General features: G+C 33.9%; 2 protein-coding genes across 2 annotated transcripts; one reads left to right on the top strand and one right to left on the bottom strand.

Annotated features, from left to right (window-relative positions):
* Positions 1 to 6,087: 6,087 nt before the first annotated feature.
* Positions 6,088 to 8,584, top strand: LOC120087636. The gene is made up of 3 exons (XM_039044477.1): positions 6,088 to 6,460; positions 6,724 to 6,956; positions 8,145 to 8,584. The coding sequence occupies exons 1-3, from the start codon at positions 6,209 to 6,211 to the stop codon at positions 8,338 to 8,340; spliced, it is 681 nt and encodes a 226-aa protein (XP_038900405.1). The 5' UTR covers positions 6,088 to 6,208; the 3' UTR covers positions 8,341 to 8,584.
* Positions 8,585 to 13,161: 4,577 nt separating this feature from the next.
* LOC120087766 (NAD(P)H-quinone oxidoreductase subunit N, chloroplastic) lies at positions 13,162 to 15,655 on the bottom strand. Its single transcript, XM_039044655.1, has 4 exons — positions 15,033 to 15,655; positions 14,825 to 14,941; positions 14,656 to 14,741; positions 13,162 to 13,458 (listed from the first exon to the last, which is right to left on the bottom strand). The coding sequence occupies exons 1-4, from the start codon at positions 15,429 to 15,431 to the stop codon at positions 13,413 to 13,415; spliced, it is 648 nt and encodes a 215-aa protein (XP_038900583.1). The 5' UTR covers positions 15,432 to 15,655; the 3' UTR covers positions 13,162 to 13,412.
* Positions 15,656 to 17,050: the final 1,395 nt, after the last annotated feature.

Below are 17,050 nucleotides of genomic sequence, written 5' to 3'. Positions count from 1 at the left end.
ACCGCCCATCATTGCAATCATTAGAGAGAAAGACTGCTTCACCTTGAATCTATAAATACCGAATGCCACCATTGTACCGGGGATCGCCATATATCATATAGAGAATAAGTTAGAGAACCGTTAGTCTGTTCATATTCATACTTAGAAGATTGAGACGAGCTAAGAGACGAAGAAGCTGAGAGATCATTCTCGGGCAGGTCGAGAGATTACCGGGAAGCGCTACAAAGGGAGAGAGGGCCAACACTTGCGAAAGCAAGAATATTCATATGGACAGAGTTGGACTGAAAAAGGCAGTGTAAAAGGCCACGGGAAGCAATACATTGCTACCAGGCTTCTTATCTCTACATTCCATTGCTATTTTGTATTCAGCATTTTATTTATAGAAAATGGAAATCTCATTCCAACTTATGTTCATTCTTCCATACTTTACATGAGTAGCTAAATTTCCGAATGGGTTGAGAAGTACTTAGCTAGCATGACCTAAGATTTACATTTTATGCGATCATCTTGTCTTATGTATGTGTCATTCACCCTTTAGAGATACTTGAGAGAGTAGTCTAAAGATAGAATCTAGAATTGAGAGAGTCAGATTAGAATCCAGGCTTGAGAGAGTCAGATTAGAACCGTATAAGCAAGAGATAGAAACTTAGACATAAGTTCTATTGCTATTAATGCATCGCATGCACCCTAGAAACAAGACATGATAGTATGTAGTCACCTTGTGTATGTGTGCATCATTCATCATCTCATAGACAAGAATAGAGGCTTAGACATAAGTCCTATCGACATTTTCGTATACATCGCATGCGTCCTAGGAATAGGAATTATGGCATTTGCATTGAGAGATGACCTGCTGTTGTTTGTATGTAGCATGATCGCATAACTTGTACGTAATCTTAGGAAATGTTAGCTAAATCTCTTCTCAACCCGTTCATCGCATACTCATTGTAATTCTCAATTTCATCAACGCTTTATTCGAACTCCGTCACATAGAAAATATTCTTAAATAAAATACCATCTAACTTATTTGTTTTCGCCACCGCAAGAAAATCAAATTTACTGTCGCATATTTACTCAGTAGTCCCTGTGTTCGACCCTGGACTTACTAGGAAACCTAGTGAGGCTTATACTTGGGTTTTATTAAGAAAACTTACATGTGCAACGCGTAATACATCACCGCAAACTCATACCATAATCGCATCACAATTTACAACGCATCAATCTCTTACCGAAGAGTTCCATGAGCACGTTCGGATTGCTCCGATCTCACCGTGACCGAAATACACATTATACATTCAAAACATACAGTTATGCAAACAAACACCAATTATCGGCATGCTGTGAACAACAAAATAACAAGGGAAAGAGTGTTATACCAGCTGAAGACGTTCTTTAAACTTCGACACTCCAAGCAGTGAAAAACCTCCACGCGATCTACCAACACCTAGTGGAAGCATCGACTACAGCAACACAAATAACCGTGAACACGAACGCCATGAGGACAACACCACTAGAAAAAAGTCCCGGGTATTCTCGGAGTGAGAACCCAAAGTGTGATCTTTGGTGAATTTGGTAGAGGAAGGAGGAATACCAGATCGTGTAGGCGATAAGCAAGTGGGAGGGAAAAAAGGTGCTATTGCATAGTGAAATGCTTATCGTTTAGGAGAAGCTACACGATCGCGTAGATTTTACTGAACGATCGTTTAGGAAAAGGTATATGATCGTTTAGCAAAATCAGCACACTATACGATCGTTTAAAGAAGCTATCTGATCGTGTAGGAAATAGCGTGCGATCGTTTAGGCGCGAGACAACTATTGTATAGGCTCTCGATTTTTTAAGTGATCATTTACAATACTACCAACACGCTCTCACGATTTCTTTTAGATGATTGACGAACGATTCAAAAAATGAAACAATTCCATTTTTGTTTCATCGGTTACAATAATCGACTCATTCCCACTAACCCACGTCCAAACGTGATTTTTGGCTTAATTATCATATAATTAACTAATTAATTAATAATAAATATAACCATATTATATGTTTACCCTATAGTTTGATATCACATATCTACTGTAATATTTTCTCCTTTACTTGATATAAATCATATTTATGTCTCATTTACTTGATATAAATATTACATATCTACTGTAATATTTTCTCCTTTACTTGATATAAATCATAATTTCTTCCAAAATAATGCATCTCATACATTTAGATAATTATATCATATATAATTAACCAGTTAAATTATATCATATATAATCGAACTTCCTCTTATCAATTTGAACATTTCAAATTAACACAAATACTGGTTCTCAACTTTATCCAAGCTACCCAGGGGACCTAATGGACCTGTGGCTCGAAGCTCCAACGGTCCATGAATATCTGACTAAAATCTTTAGCCACGAGATCCACCATCCGTTAACTGTCAGGCATTCCACTAAAGACCAACAACTAAACTCTTCTTTCCACAGATATATTTTTGTGTCCATCGGATATAACCAATCATGAGAACAATGACCCTTCACAGATGCTCATAAGTACAGCTAGGCCAAATTACCATTTTGTCCCTGTAGTTATATCTCACTTCTTAAGTACCACTAATTCCTCTAATGAACAATACAACATAGTCCAACTATGTGTGAACACCTCTCGGGCCAAGAGAAGGTGTGTGGTGCTACATTGTTCAAACCCCGGAATCATCCCTTAAGGGAGCTATCTATCTACTTACCCTTGCCTCGGGGAAGGAGTGAATTCGATCTTATGTAGCTGAGTTCCCAGCTCCCAAATCAGAGGAATCCCCAAAATGGTAGGTTTGAATCGGCGACCTGGCCACTCGCACCCATACAAATCAAAGGACCGCCTTCAATGGCAGGAGTTCCCAACTCACTCAGGATTGAGGTCATATTACCTATGGTCATCCTAGTGAAGTGAAGTCTCTGTCATGAATGGTGTTATATAACGAGACGTTAACATTTTGTGGTCAGGTCTTATACAAACTCTTTGTATAGGATGCCCCCGCTCGCATTTTCCTAACACGAATGATCAGGATCAGACCATCTATGACAAGTCACAACACTTGTGACCATTCCACAAAGCGGGACGCATCCGTAGCGTTACCAGGATAAGGTTTCCCTCCTATATCCTTATACTACAGACCATTTTGGTTATCACTCAAGACATGATCCACTTGTATGTCACCACATATATGCTTGAGTCACATATAGATAACCAGAGATTTTGTATTTATTGGTTTGTGGTAAAGTAAATAAAACAATCAAATGAGCAAAAATACAAGATGTGAAATAAATATCATATATTAACAACACAAACGTTCATACAAACTTTTTACAAACTGCAGGACACGAGACTTTAGGGCATCAACCCCAACATGCCTCTATCAAATTTGCTGTGAAACAATGTAGGCACTAGTCATCATCTCTACTTCTTTTACTATATAGAGATCATTAACTTTTTCACCTACCAAAACTACCTTAGAATCCTTAATCATTTCTAGGATTTCATCCCTTTCCTTTGCACTCACACCCAATAGAGTCAAGCATACCCAAAAATTGAATTTCTCTTGAGTAAAGGTACATGTCTCATATTTCTAAGAAGTTTGATTGATTTATCTTTTAGCTTTAAGGATACTGAACCAACCCTTTTGATTTTGCAGACTTCATTGTTCCACATGTATACAGATTCTCCATCCACATCCTTGTAGGTATTAAACCAAGGTTTAAAGGGTGTCATATGATAGGTACAACCAGAGTCAAGTACCCAGTCATGCTTCCCAAGAGGACTTATTTGGTTGGTTTTGTTTCTAGTAGAGGCTAAAGCATCAGAATAGAAATATGACCCTTCAACCATTGAGGCTTCTAGTTGTTTTCCTTTCTGATCCTTCTCTTTTTCTTGGTTTTTTCGTTTTAAACTGTTGCAATCCCTGATTAAGTGTCATTTCTTCTTACAGTAATTACATCTCAATTTGGTTTTTGATTTATGCTCTTCACCAGACTAATTCTTAGTCATTTTAGAATGATTCTGCTTGTTCTTGCCCTTGACAAATAGCCCTTCTGCACTAGGCTGATCCTTTTTTACTGTATGAAGCTCCAACTCCCTAGTTCTCAATGCTAAAATAATTGTAACAGCGATAACTCGACTCTTTGCCATATTTCAAGACATTCTTTACCTCCTTATAGGATTTGGGTAGAGAGTTCAACAAAACAAAGACTTCATTTTCATCACCAATCTTTTCACCAAGGCTCTTAAACTCAGAAACTATCTTCTTAAACTCATCCAGATTGTCTAATAGTGTTTTAGCAGAATCCATCTTAAATGTGAAGAACTTTTCCCTTAAAAACATCTTGTTAGGCAAATCCTTAGTTGCATAGAGACTGATAGCTTGTAGAAATACAAGCTATTGCATCCTTTTATTTAGAATTATGAGAATTGATGAGCAAAATATGCGTTAATATGACTAAGGATTCATGTGGAAAAATGAGCTTGCGTCGTCAGCACTAAAAATTCCCGCTAACCCCTTATCATCCGTTATTTTACGTTAAAATGTCTATTTTTGTAGTTGTCGCAGAAATCGAGAGCATGCGTTGATCTCAATAAAGAAAAGTTGGTCGCATGCACTACGCAACTATAGTGATAACCATGGCAGAAGTATGATCGCAAAGAATAAGTGGAATGCGTTAATCCTTCATGAGAAACGAATATGAACATATGCCTTGGATCAACATATATTTGACATGCTTCCTGGTCGTTGACCATGATGCAGCGGTGACATTCTCACCTACCGCGTCAGTGATGGCAACTAATCAGAGTGGGATTATCAATACTGTCAGCGTTTGAGCTCTATAAATAACGCCTTGAAGCCCAAATTCAAAGCATCCGAGTCTCTGCCTTGGGCAGATTCTTGTGATCACAAACGAGAGCATGAACAAGACATTCTTTGAGGATTCTTCATTCCTACAACTTCTTCCGATTGAAGACCGGAGCTTTATTGGAGATAGAGTTCGAGAGAGACTACTCCACCGCCCATCCATTTCACCACCGGTAACCTTGACACACATATGATGGAAGCAAAAGATTGCCTACATTTGGCTCTCCACCTCTCCTCTTCTCTCTGTATTGTATTACATTTTGGGTTAAGACATTAATACATTTTGTAATCAATTGATTTCTTTAGTTCCTTCAATGCCATTTTCATCAACATCTTCTTCTTTATCATCTTTTACTTTCATCACAAGAGTTAAATGTAGATTGCAGGAGTTATTGCATACTTAATCATGCGGCATAGAGATATGACGCATGTAGCAAACCACCGAGAGGTGTGCGTTGCGCGAGTATAGTGAGTCAATCCTCTTTGCTTAGTGCGAGGCTATCACAATGCTTGTCTATGAGCTGAGTAGCTATAATCTTATGCTCCTCTTTGCAACTCGATACTTTGAAAACGTTGTGATTTGATTATAAAATCGTATTTTCATTGATTTGTAGAGAAATAGATGAAGAATGAAGAAGAAGATAAAGAGAAGAAGAAGGAACACACAAAATTATGTGGTGCGGCCAATAAGCCTACGTCCATAGAAAGATTCCTTTTCTTCCTCACTTGAAGATTACTCATAGTAGTTGTAGTTTATAGAAAAATAGAAAGTACGATGAACTCTATATTGTTTTGTTCTGATTAGTGGTATTTATAACACATACGATTTGACCGTTACAAGATATAAAGTTTATTATGTAAACTAAACTAGCCGAAAAGTATTTGAGTAGGTTTTTATAGGACTAAATTCAAAATTTGTTAAAAGATATAAATTAGAATTGGACAATTAAAAATATAAATGACTAAAAACGCAGGACTTTAAAGTATACGAAACGATATTTAAATTTACAAAAATAAAATTAAAATGTATTTTTAAAATAATTTTTAAAGTAAAAATCAAACTTTTCAAAATAATTGAATCTAAAACTCAAGTGAATTGCAATTCTTCATCCAATTGGCGTAAAGTAGAGTGGACAAGATGGTAATTTGACATTGTAATAGATAACTAGATAAGGTTCCGTGACTCTGTTTGTAGATTTTGCTGATTAATTTAGTTAGCCATTTCATCCATTTTTGCTCTGCTCAAATTGCTCTGCTCAAATTGCTCAAATTTCTCCAATAACAAGAGGAAGAAGAAGAAGAAGCAGTTAGGCCAAATGTTAGGCACTGTAAATCTTGTTATGGGCTCATCTTCAGCCGCTATGGCTACTCCAACGCATTGTACTGCCGTGAAATCTCTTGCGAGCTCCAGAATTGGTTACCACAGCCACTGCCGAACGATTTCATTGCCTTTGGGATTGCCTTCTTCTTCTATTTCCAGCTCCTGCTTCTTGTCTCCACCAGGTTCTTCTCTCTCTTCGCCTTTCAACACAGAAATCGCCGCCGTTAACTCCGATTCGGCCGACAAGGTATTCTTTAGCTTCTGAGCTTCTTCCGCATTTCGCTTCTCTTCAATTTCTGAACTCCGACGATGTACGTTATTGTTCATATCTAAGTTTAAATTAATTGTTGATATCCATGGAAATTAGGGTTGTTGTATGCATTTTCGAAGTCGATTCGTTTAAATTTAACCGCGGTTTCGATCTTAACTTGTCTTGCTGTTTGTGCGTTTTGCGTTTGCCCTAAATCGCTCTAGCGAAGTTCACTGGTTTTTATGTTGTTTCCAACGCAGCAAGAATCGAACAAGTATTATTTTGTAGTTGCAAATGCGAAGTTTATGCTTGATGAAGAGGAGCATTTCAAAGAACTTCTCTTCGAGCGGCTTCGGAACTATGGCGAGCGTAACAAGGAGCAGGATTTTTGGCTGGTCATTGAACCTAAATTCTTGGACAAGTTTCCTAATATCACAAAGAGATTGCAGAGACCTGCCGTTGCTCTTGTTTCAACGAATAGTACCTGGATTACGTAAGCTGCCTCCTTTCATTTCGCATTCTTGGTTTCTATTTACAACATTACATTATTAAATAGGCTAAGTTATATATATATATATATATATATATAGACCTCTTAACAAACTTTATTCTTTGTTTCAAATATACCCCTATACTTCAAAAAGTTGCAATACTACCCTTGGCCTTGCATAAATGTTTGAATACTAATCTAGAATAGAAATCCTTTAGAATCTTGGATGCAAGTTTCAAACTACCTTTGGAGGAGAAATCCTTCTTTAGAATTTTGGAGAAAAATTGAGACATGAAATGGTATAATGGTGCAGAGATATTTTTTTATACTTTAGCCCATTAAATAAAGGGTGAGGATTCAGATCTTACAATCTTACTATTGTGGGCATAACCCTAATGTCTAATGACTGGTATTATGGTCAATTCCCATTTGCATTAGTATATTTAGTTCTTGCAGGTCATTGACTCTTGGAAATTTTATCATGAAAAAACTAATCATCCGAGGCCTTACGACGGATATTCGTATGCTTTTCACTGATATATATACTCATAGTTTTTATTTAAGAGATGGAGACAATCATATGTTGTGTTTAGATTTACAACAGGAAAAGGGATATGGAAAACTAGAGAAAAAAATGATCTTGCAAACAACTGGCTAGCTAACAAGTTTTCTTGACTCTTAGATGCTTGAATACAATCACAAGCTGCATTGCGTCTTAATTTTCCAGTGGTTTGTCATTTGCACATGCTGACCGAATAACATTTACTTTTCTTTAGATTCTGTAATGCAAACTGATCTTGTTATGTGTGAAGCTGTTTTGCTACAAAAACTGATAACTCAAACTCTTCTGTTGATTACTTCATGTAAAATGCCTCATGTTGACCTAATATTTCATAGGTTTTGAATACTAATTTGGTTCTTGTAGTTTAAGTTTTGTTCAATTTTAGTAAAAAAAAAATGCTCAAATTTAGTCTATGTACTTTCAAATCTTTAAATTCGTTCCAAATAATGGAACCCGACAAGTAAATGGACCAAAATGATATTATTATTTTAACCTATATTATACCATAGGAGAGAAATGTTTACAAACACTGTAAAATGACCTAAAAACTCAAACATTCTTGCATCTCCTGTAACAAAGTCTTTGCTTGACAGTCTATTTTGGTCCCTTTTTCTTGTTGATATGTGCAGGTTCATGAAGCTGAGACTGGACCGAGTTTTAGCCGAAAGCTATGAAGCCAACAGCTTAGAAGAAGCATTGGCTTCTACCCCGACGAACCTCGAGTTTGAGAAGCCTGAAAAATGGGTGGCTCCCTATTCCAAGTATGAATATGGATGGTGGGAGGCTTTCTTGCCACCCGTAACAAAAGCAGAAGCAAAAGTATAAGCTGTATGTAGCTTTAATTTGTTTATTTACTAGCCTTTTTTACCCTCTCTAATCAAGTATGAATTTTGATGGCGTGAGGATTTCGTAAAACATTTGTAGTCGAAAGGCAGTTTTTTTGGAGTAATTTAGTATGGTAAAAGTAAATCTTATTTCGAAAAGGCTGTAAATCTTAGCCACTCTTAAGGATAATTTTGTTTGTGTGCCTGTTTTTCATTTGAGTTGCATGCCCAGGATCCATTTCTGACCTTTTGTTTGTTTGTTTTTTTAATAGAAATATTAATTTTTACTGCTAAACTTTGAGATTGTAATAATAGATACTTTTGATTTACGAACGGAAAGTAACAATCTAGTTATTAAACTTTAATTTATAATGATTTTGTTCCTATGATTTAATAAAATTTCTTATATGTGTAGATTAATAAAGGGAATAAAACTTATTTATAATATAATGACGACGTCATTAAATAATAAAAATTGACACTTTATTTTAATAAAAAAATTTCCAATAGAGATTAACTTGTTACTTTCATGAAAATCTAGGGATGAAAAATGTTTTTTAACCATTAAAATATTGAGCTAATAATTGTTGCAATTCAAATGTGAACTCATGTAAGTTTATCAATTTATACCATCACTAACATTGTGTTTGAATAAGCATTCTTTGGGACTCCTAATTTTATCAATTAAACTTCTAGCCTTTTATAGACGAACTAGTTTGGACTCGGTTAATATTTTCTTTAAAAATCATTGATACATCAATTTTTCTTACATTTGAAGGAGTCTACACATGTAAGAATTAATGCATTAATAATTTTCATATATAATTTTAATAATGAGTCTAAATTAATTCATTTATGAAAGTTCGAGAGTTTAATTGAAACAATTATAAGTATCACATGATATTTTGAAACAAAGTAGAAGAATGGTGTAAAATGATATACTTACAAAAGTTCATGTTTAAAGGGTTAATTGCATAAATAGAATTCAAGCCCAAAATAATATAATATGTAGTACAAGGATAAAATAATTGCATATATAGGTAAAAAAAATGGTAAAAGACTAAAAAACCCATGTCTAGTAACCATTTTGTTCGCTTCTTCCCGGTTTTCTCAAATTAAAGGCTATCACTGATAGCAGCTATCAGTGATAACCACTGATAACTGCTATCGCTAATAGCTTCTATCAATTACTATCAATGATAGTTGCTATCGACGATAGCTTTCAATTTGAGAAAAATTAATACAATCTTGAAATATTAGCTTTTAATTTGCTATCAATTATCAGTAGCTATCATTGATTCACTTTCATCAATTGGAATCAATGTTGAAATATTATTACTTAAGGCTATCAATGGCTATCAATGATAGATTTATAAATAGTGATCAACTTTGAAAGAAGACCAACAACTTTGATTACCATAGTAGTTATCACTAATAATCTTTTATCATGGTTATCACTGATAGCAGTTAACAGTCGTTATCACTTATAGACTTTCGCCAGTTAGAATCAACCTCGAAATATTAACACTTAAGACTATCAATGATAAACTTCTATAACTGGTTATCACCTTTGAAAGAAACTCGATATATAGATATCACTTAAGTTTATCACCGATATCACTAACATCACTCATATTGTGATTATCAGTGATAGCTTCTTTCACTGATAAGATGTTATCAATGATCTCACTGATATCATGCTATCAATGATAGTTCTCTATCACCGATAACGTGCTATCAGTGATAGTTCTCTATCACCGATAACGTGCTATCAGTGGTAGCTTCTATTATCAATAACGTGCTATTAGTATTAGTTTCTATCACTGGTAATATGCTATCAGTAGTAGCTTCTATCATAGCCACTGAACGCCTTTTTGCCCCTTTCTTGTCCTTCCCAAACATTTATAAGTCCCTTTTCTTTTCGATGATAACTTCTATCACTTATAAACATGGTATCTGTGATAACTTCTAGGCATTCCACTTACATTTTAGTTCGAGATTCAACTTTATTAATTAAATTCACTAAGTTGGCTATCAATGATAGATTTTTATAAGTGACTATTAACTATGAAAATATAATCAAATATTAAGCTATCGATGATAGAAAATATTAGTGGTTATCACTGAACTCAGCCTCATAATTCTTGTGGAAAAAAAAAAGAAGAAGAAAAAATTCAAATAAAGGAAAGAAAAATTTTTAAAATAAGAGAAAGAGAAGAAGCAATCCTTATCACATTGGGTTATTTTATTAGATTGGGCCCTACTATTCCTAGTTAATTAGGGTTTAATGGGAATCCTAATTGAACTAGTATATAGTCTTTCTTGAATCCCATCTAGACAAAGATCCCACTAAGGGCATCCGGAGTTTTGGTTGAGGAAGAACATAGTCATCCATCATCATCTTGAAACTATCATCAATTTTTCTAATGGAATTCAGTATGTTATTCTTGACAATTTGACTTGAATGATCCTAGGGTTTATCTATTCAATATAGATATTAAGAATTTTTCCTAAGAAGTGGTTTCAGAGCATGAATTTCTATGTTGAATTGTTGGTTTCGTTTTGTTTTCCATTGGGCATGAGATTAAATCCTTGAATTCAGTAAAGTTTTTTTTAAAGATTAAAAAAAAAAAAAACTGAAACACACTTCACGCCGGTAACTGGCAAAAGCAATTAACAGCGAGATTTTGTTCGTTTTCTTGTCGTAAGTTTCAAATATAGGTCTTGCCGGCGTGAGGGAGTTGGGTCGCTGATGTAAAGGAGTTGGTATTTGTCCATTTGAAGTTTTGTCAGCGATCTCTTTTTGATTTCGTGGGATTCTATCAATAAAATGGAAAGTTGGTGTTGGCGATCTTCATCAACAAGATCAATCTTAGCCACTTAAAATTTATCTTAAATTGTAATCTCCTCTGCCAGAAAATCAATTTGGTAGAATTAAATGTGATTGATAATTTAAGTGTTTTTTTTAAATATGAGTTTTTAAATGAATAAGCCTATGAATTTAGGTTTAAATTTGATTAATCTGGTTTAAATTTGATGTTGTGGTATTGAATTTAAATTTGATTGATAATGTGGTAAATTTAAATTTAAATTTGATTGATATTTTGGTGAATTTAAATTCAAATTTGATTGATGACATTTAGCAATATTCACATGTTTTGTTGCTTTAATTGTATTATGTGTATGCAATTATTAAAGCTAATATCTGTCTCTTATACACATCTAGATGTGTATAAGAGACAGCACATGGCAATATCGAAAGATATAAGGCTCGTCTTGTTGCAAAAGGTTTTACTCAAAAGGAAGACATTGATTACAAAGAAACTCTCTCCGGTTTCTTCGAAATACTCTTTTAGGGTAATCATGGCACTGGTAGCTCACTTTGATTTAGAGCTACACCAGATGGATGTAAAATCTGTGTTTCTCAATGGGAACATTGATGAGACGATTTATATGGTGCAACCATAAAACTTTGTGTCTGGTAATTCAAAGTCTATAGTGTGCAAATTAAAGAAATCCATCTACGGTCTCAAGCAAGCCTCTCGTCAATGGTATCACAAATTCCATGAAGTGATAACCTCATTTGGTTTTGAGGTGAACATTGTGGAAGATTGTGTATATCACAAGTTCAGTGGGAGTAAATCAATCATTCTGGTGTTATATGTCGATGACATACTCATAGATAGTAATGATGTAGGTTTATTGCATGATACTAAGACATTTCTCAAAAGAAATTTTGAGATGAAGGATCTTGGTGATGCTTCTTTTGTATTAGGAATTGAAATACTGCGAGATCGTTCTCAAGGTATTTTGAGATTGTCACAAAAGAACTACATTGAAAAGATCTTGAGTAGATTTGGCATGAAAGATTGTGAAACAAAGAAAACAAAAATTGGACAAATGAAAGAAAGAAGCAAAAATCGAATAAATGAAAGGATAAAATAAAAAAAGGGAAGAAGCAAAAACTGAGAAAAAAAAGAAAATGAAAAAATGAAAAAATGGAGGGAAGAAACAAAAATCGAAGAAGAGAAAAAAAATAAAAAGACTAAAAAAAAGTGTACAACAAGATAAGACAAAGGAGGACGAAATTGAAAAATTTTTTTTAAAAAAAATCAAAGATTGACTAGTCAACTCATCCATATTTGCAAATAATTTAAAGATGTAATATATTTTTATATTTTTTCTCTTATTCTACTATGTATTACAAATATCCTATTATTATTATTATTATTATTATTTTGGAATTTAACTTATAATAAAGTGTTAGGGAATATGAAAATCGTGAAATAAGTTGTAAGAAACAAGCACAATTTAAAAAATTAAAAAAAAAAAGTTACTAAACGGGGTGCAAATACTAGATTCTTTAGCGTGTTTAATAAATTTTTGAAATTTAAATTTTCTATTTATTTGGTCATTGACCTATTAGATATTTTTAATAATTCACAAACCTATTAAACACAAAAATAAAATTTACGTTTTCACTAGTCATAAAATTTATTTATTTTTAATCTAGTACATCATTTAATTTTTAATTTTTTCAACATAACAGTTATTGGACGCAAAACTAAAAGTTCAAGGACTTAATAAACTATTTTCAAGTTAACAACCTATTAGACACTTTTATAAGTTTAAAGACTAATTTTATAATTTAACTTAGATCAATTACTTTTTTATAATATCAAAAATTATTCACAAATAAATGATATATTTTGCCCCTAAATCTTTTTTTTTTTTAGAGTATTTATTTATTTTTAAGTCCAACCATATGTCAAGGTGAAAGATTTGAATCTATGTCTGTCAAATGTTACATGTTCTATGTGGATTATCAGTTGACACCGAGGATGTCATTCTTTGAGGTAATAATTGCATGAAAGTATAATAATATTATTTGCAATTTACACTAAATAATATCACACTAGATAATAAAACTTCATAATCTTCTTTCTTTTCAATTTGGAGTGGTGGAATCTACGGTCTGAACTATTTAACCAAATTTGAGTTAATTGCTTGAGAGAGAGAAAAAAAGTCTATATTCTTCAGGTTTATGGAGGAATTGGTCATTCAGAAGCGTCTTCAAGCTCCTGCAATCTCCTTGAGCGGCTTCCACATGAACTTCCTCCTACCAAAACAAAGTCAATCTTCCCATATTGAGATTCCCACGTTAAAAAATTCAATATATTCTCTATAAGATACACGAATTACTATCTCATTATCAATTAGTTTAAAGTGAAATCGTAAATGATTAAGAGATCAAGAGTTCAATCCATGATAACCACCTATTAAAAATTAATTTTCAATAAATTTTCTTGACACCCAAATGTTGTAAGATCAAGCGGGTTGTTCCATGAGATTAGTCGAGGTGTACGTAAACCGGCCAAGACACTCACAGATATTTAAAAAAAAATTATATGTTAATCTAATATAATTTTCGAACCCATGAAATCTAAGAACTTAAATGAAAAATCAACTTAAAATAATATGGTGAGGATTCCTAATTGGATGAGACGAACTTATAATCTTTATAAAATGCACAGACTCTCGTGATAACTTATACTTTGGATTCAAATGAATTTCAATGAGAATTTTAACTTCAAACTATGTTAATTGCTGTTAATCTATATTCTCTTCGCCGTTCCGGTTGAAATCTTCTTCACGTTTATCTCACACATCATTCCTCGAATTAAAACAAAAAAGAAGGCAAAATTTCAAAACATATAATGAACTTCTCCATTTCTTTTTCTAAAATACACTTGTTCTGTTTTGAAATATTCGTCAAAAATTGAAATCTTAAAGTTGGTGACTGAAAGTCTCTCAATTTCCGTTCAAAATTGATTTTTAAATCAAAGTTTTGAAACATTTAGAATTGGTCAAAATAATATTCATTGTTAAACGTATTTTTGAAGTCTCATTTCTGCGAAAAAAAAGAAAGAAAAAATCACAGATAAAAAAAAAGTTAAACTATTTATAGAAATAGCAAAAGAAAATAGACAATCATAAAATATTTTATCACATAGTATCATTGATAGATTCTATCATACAACACTCATAGACTCTATCGATCTCTAGACCTATTTGAAGATTGGATTTTAATATTTTGCCTAGATAGTTTTAATTATTTTTCTATTTTCAAAAATCTCAAAATAAATTATATAAAAAAAGTAATTTTCTAATTTAAACTAACTTTATAATAAAAGAGATAGTTGTAAAATTTTTCCATATTTTATAAATATTTTGGATATTTTTTTATATTTAAAAACAACCCATTATAAAAACTATCTATTCCGATTTGGACCGTGAAAGCGGCGAAGAAACTTACCAATTCCCACACTCGGCGATGACTCGGACATTGGGCCGGAGAGTCGGCAGCAAAGCAAGGAACTGCAACTCCGCCTTGGACAGAACCTGAACAATGTTTCCAATTCGGTAATCCATTCTTCTCTAAGTGGCTGATTCTGAGTCGTTAATGGCAGTTCAAAGAATCTCACCTTGGCCTCGATTATCCACACGACGAGTCCCTTCGCGTTCGGAGGCAGAGCCGCGAGCCTGTAATCAACTTCCGGCGGGAAATACCACCGTGCGATCGGCTGTTTCCCCAAATGAGCCTGCAATTCGAAGCCAAAGTAAGAACAATCGAAGAAACCCTAGAAAAAAATAACGAAGGTGAATTAGCCGTAAGGATTCGATTCAACGGACAGGGCAAACAGGGTGAATCTTGGTGAGAGTGGTTTCAGGATCTCCAAGGCCGCGAGCGGATAGATCGAGGAAGTAGTAGCCCTGGTAACGGAGGCGATTTAGGTATCGGCCTTCATAGCCGCCTTCGTGCGGCGAGTAAATAGCTAGGGCTTTGTGTTCCTCGACGTCCGATAGCCATTGCCCTAGGTCGAATTTAAGCAAATCTCCGCCGATGAAGTCGCCAATTCCGATTCCCTCGCATCTCACCGTCGCGGCTCTGCCATTGCGGGCAGCGAAACTCGACCTTCGCACGCTCATCGGCACCGTGAACGGCAAGGTGCGTGGATGTTGCAGCCTTGGCTGAAGACGGAGCGGTGGCGCTAGAGCTGCTCCGTTCAACATGGAGGCTACAGGGGCCATTCGTGGGGGTTTCTGAAAGAGAATTCGAATGTGGATGGAAGAATGAGGATAGGAGAAAGAAAGAAAGCCATGGCTGAGGAATTTGATGGAAGTTGAGACGAGGTGGAAGTTATGCAGATGCCATTGTTGAAGTTTGTGTGGATGAAAATGGAGATAAAACTCATCTATTTGGGTTCGCTCTTCTTTCTTTTAACGTAGAGCTTGAGAGCTGACAGTGATAGCAAGATGGGGAAAATTTTAGGGGGTGTTTGTTTTGGGTTAGGCATTATGCCCAACCAGAAGTCACACGAGCTTGAATATAAATCCAAATCCATTGTCCATTGTTACTTTTTTTTTTTTTTTCCTTCTAATTTAATTTAGGAAGTTTGTTGACCAACCTTTGGACACCACCTTCCGTGGCTGCCATCGGCCAATTCTGACCGTCACTTCCAATGAACCTCCGGTCTCCATATCCGACAAACTTGTCAATGAACTTCCGGCCACCGACTTTAGTCAAACTTCAGCCACCACCGACCAACTTTGAATGAAAACACTTTTACCCTCCATTTGGATTGAAGAAAGTTTCAAAAATTATTTTAAATCTTGTGATTTAAAATGTGAGAAATTATTATAAATTAATTATTTTGTTGGAACGAGAAAAATTTGAAATGAGTGTAATTAAAACTTTGTGTTTAGATGGTAATAAGAAAGGAAAAGAAAGTTAAAAATTTATTAATATAGACCTTTAAATATGATGTGTTAATTGAAGGGGAAAAAAAACTTTCCTACTAAAATGCTCAAATTTTGGAGGGGATTTCATAGAATTTGAAAGTAAATTATTTATGCCTCATTTGTTAACCATTTCGCTTTAGGTTTTTGTTTTCTAAAATTAAGCCTATATTATCCGCATTTTTTTATAATGATTTGCATCTTTCACTTGAATTTTTAGTCAAATTTCAAAATATAAACAACTCTACTTTTTTTTAGGCCCCGTTTGGTAACCATTTTGTTTTTTTGTTTTTGTTTTTGAAAATTAAGCCTATGGACACGCTCCAAATTTCTTCCTTTATTATCTACTTTTCAACAATTGTTTAAAAAACCAAGCCAATCTTTTAGAACTAAGGTCCCATTTGGTAATTATTTGATTATTTGTTTTTTGTTTTTTAAATTAAACCTATTCTATTCACATTTCTAAAGTGATTTGCATCTTTCTGACGTACAATGGTTGAATTCTTAGCTAAATTCCTACAACAAAGACAATTTTTTAAAAGGATTTTTTTAGTTCTCAAAATTTGGCTTAGTTTTTTAAGTCATTGGTCAGAAATTTGAGAGTGGAGGTAATTAGGTTTAATTTTCAAAAACAAAAACAAAAAATAAAATCGTTACCAAATGGGGCCTAAAAAAATAGATTTGTTTTTATTTTTGGAATTTGGCTAAAAATTCAACCATTGTACTTGTGAAATATGCAAATTATTGTAAAAAATGTGGATAACATAGGCTTAATTTTCAAAAACAAAAACATAAATCGAAATGGTTACCAATTGGGGCATAAATAATTTACTTTCAAATCCTATGAAATTCCTCCAAAATCTGAGCATTTTAGTAAGGGAAGTTTTTTTTTTTTTTTTTTTTTTTTTTTT

This window comes from Benincasa hispida, chromosome 10 (assembly GCF_009727055.1).
Source record: "Benincasa hispida cultivar B227 chromosome 10, ASM972705v1, whole genome shotgun sequence".
Classification (NCBI taxonomy): domain Eukaryota; kingdom Viridiplantae; phylum Streptophyta; class Magnoliopsida; order Cucurbitales; family Cucurbitaceae; genus Benincasa; species Benincasa hispida.
The sequence above is the reverse complement of the archived record's forward strand: the minus strand, read 5'-3'. Positions and strand labels throughout refer to the sequence as shown.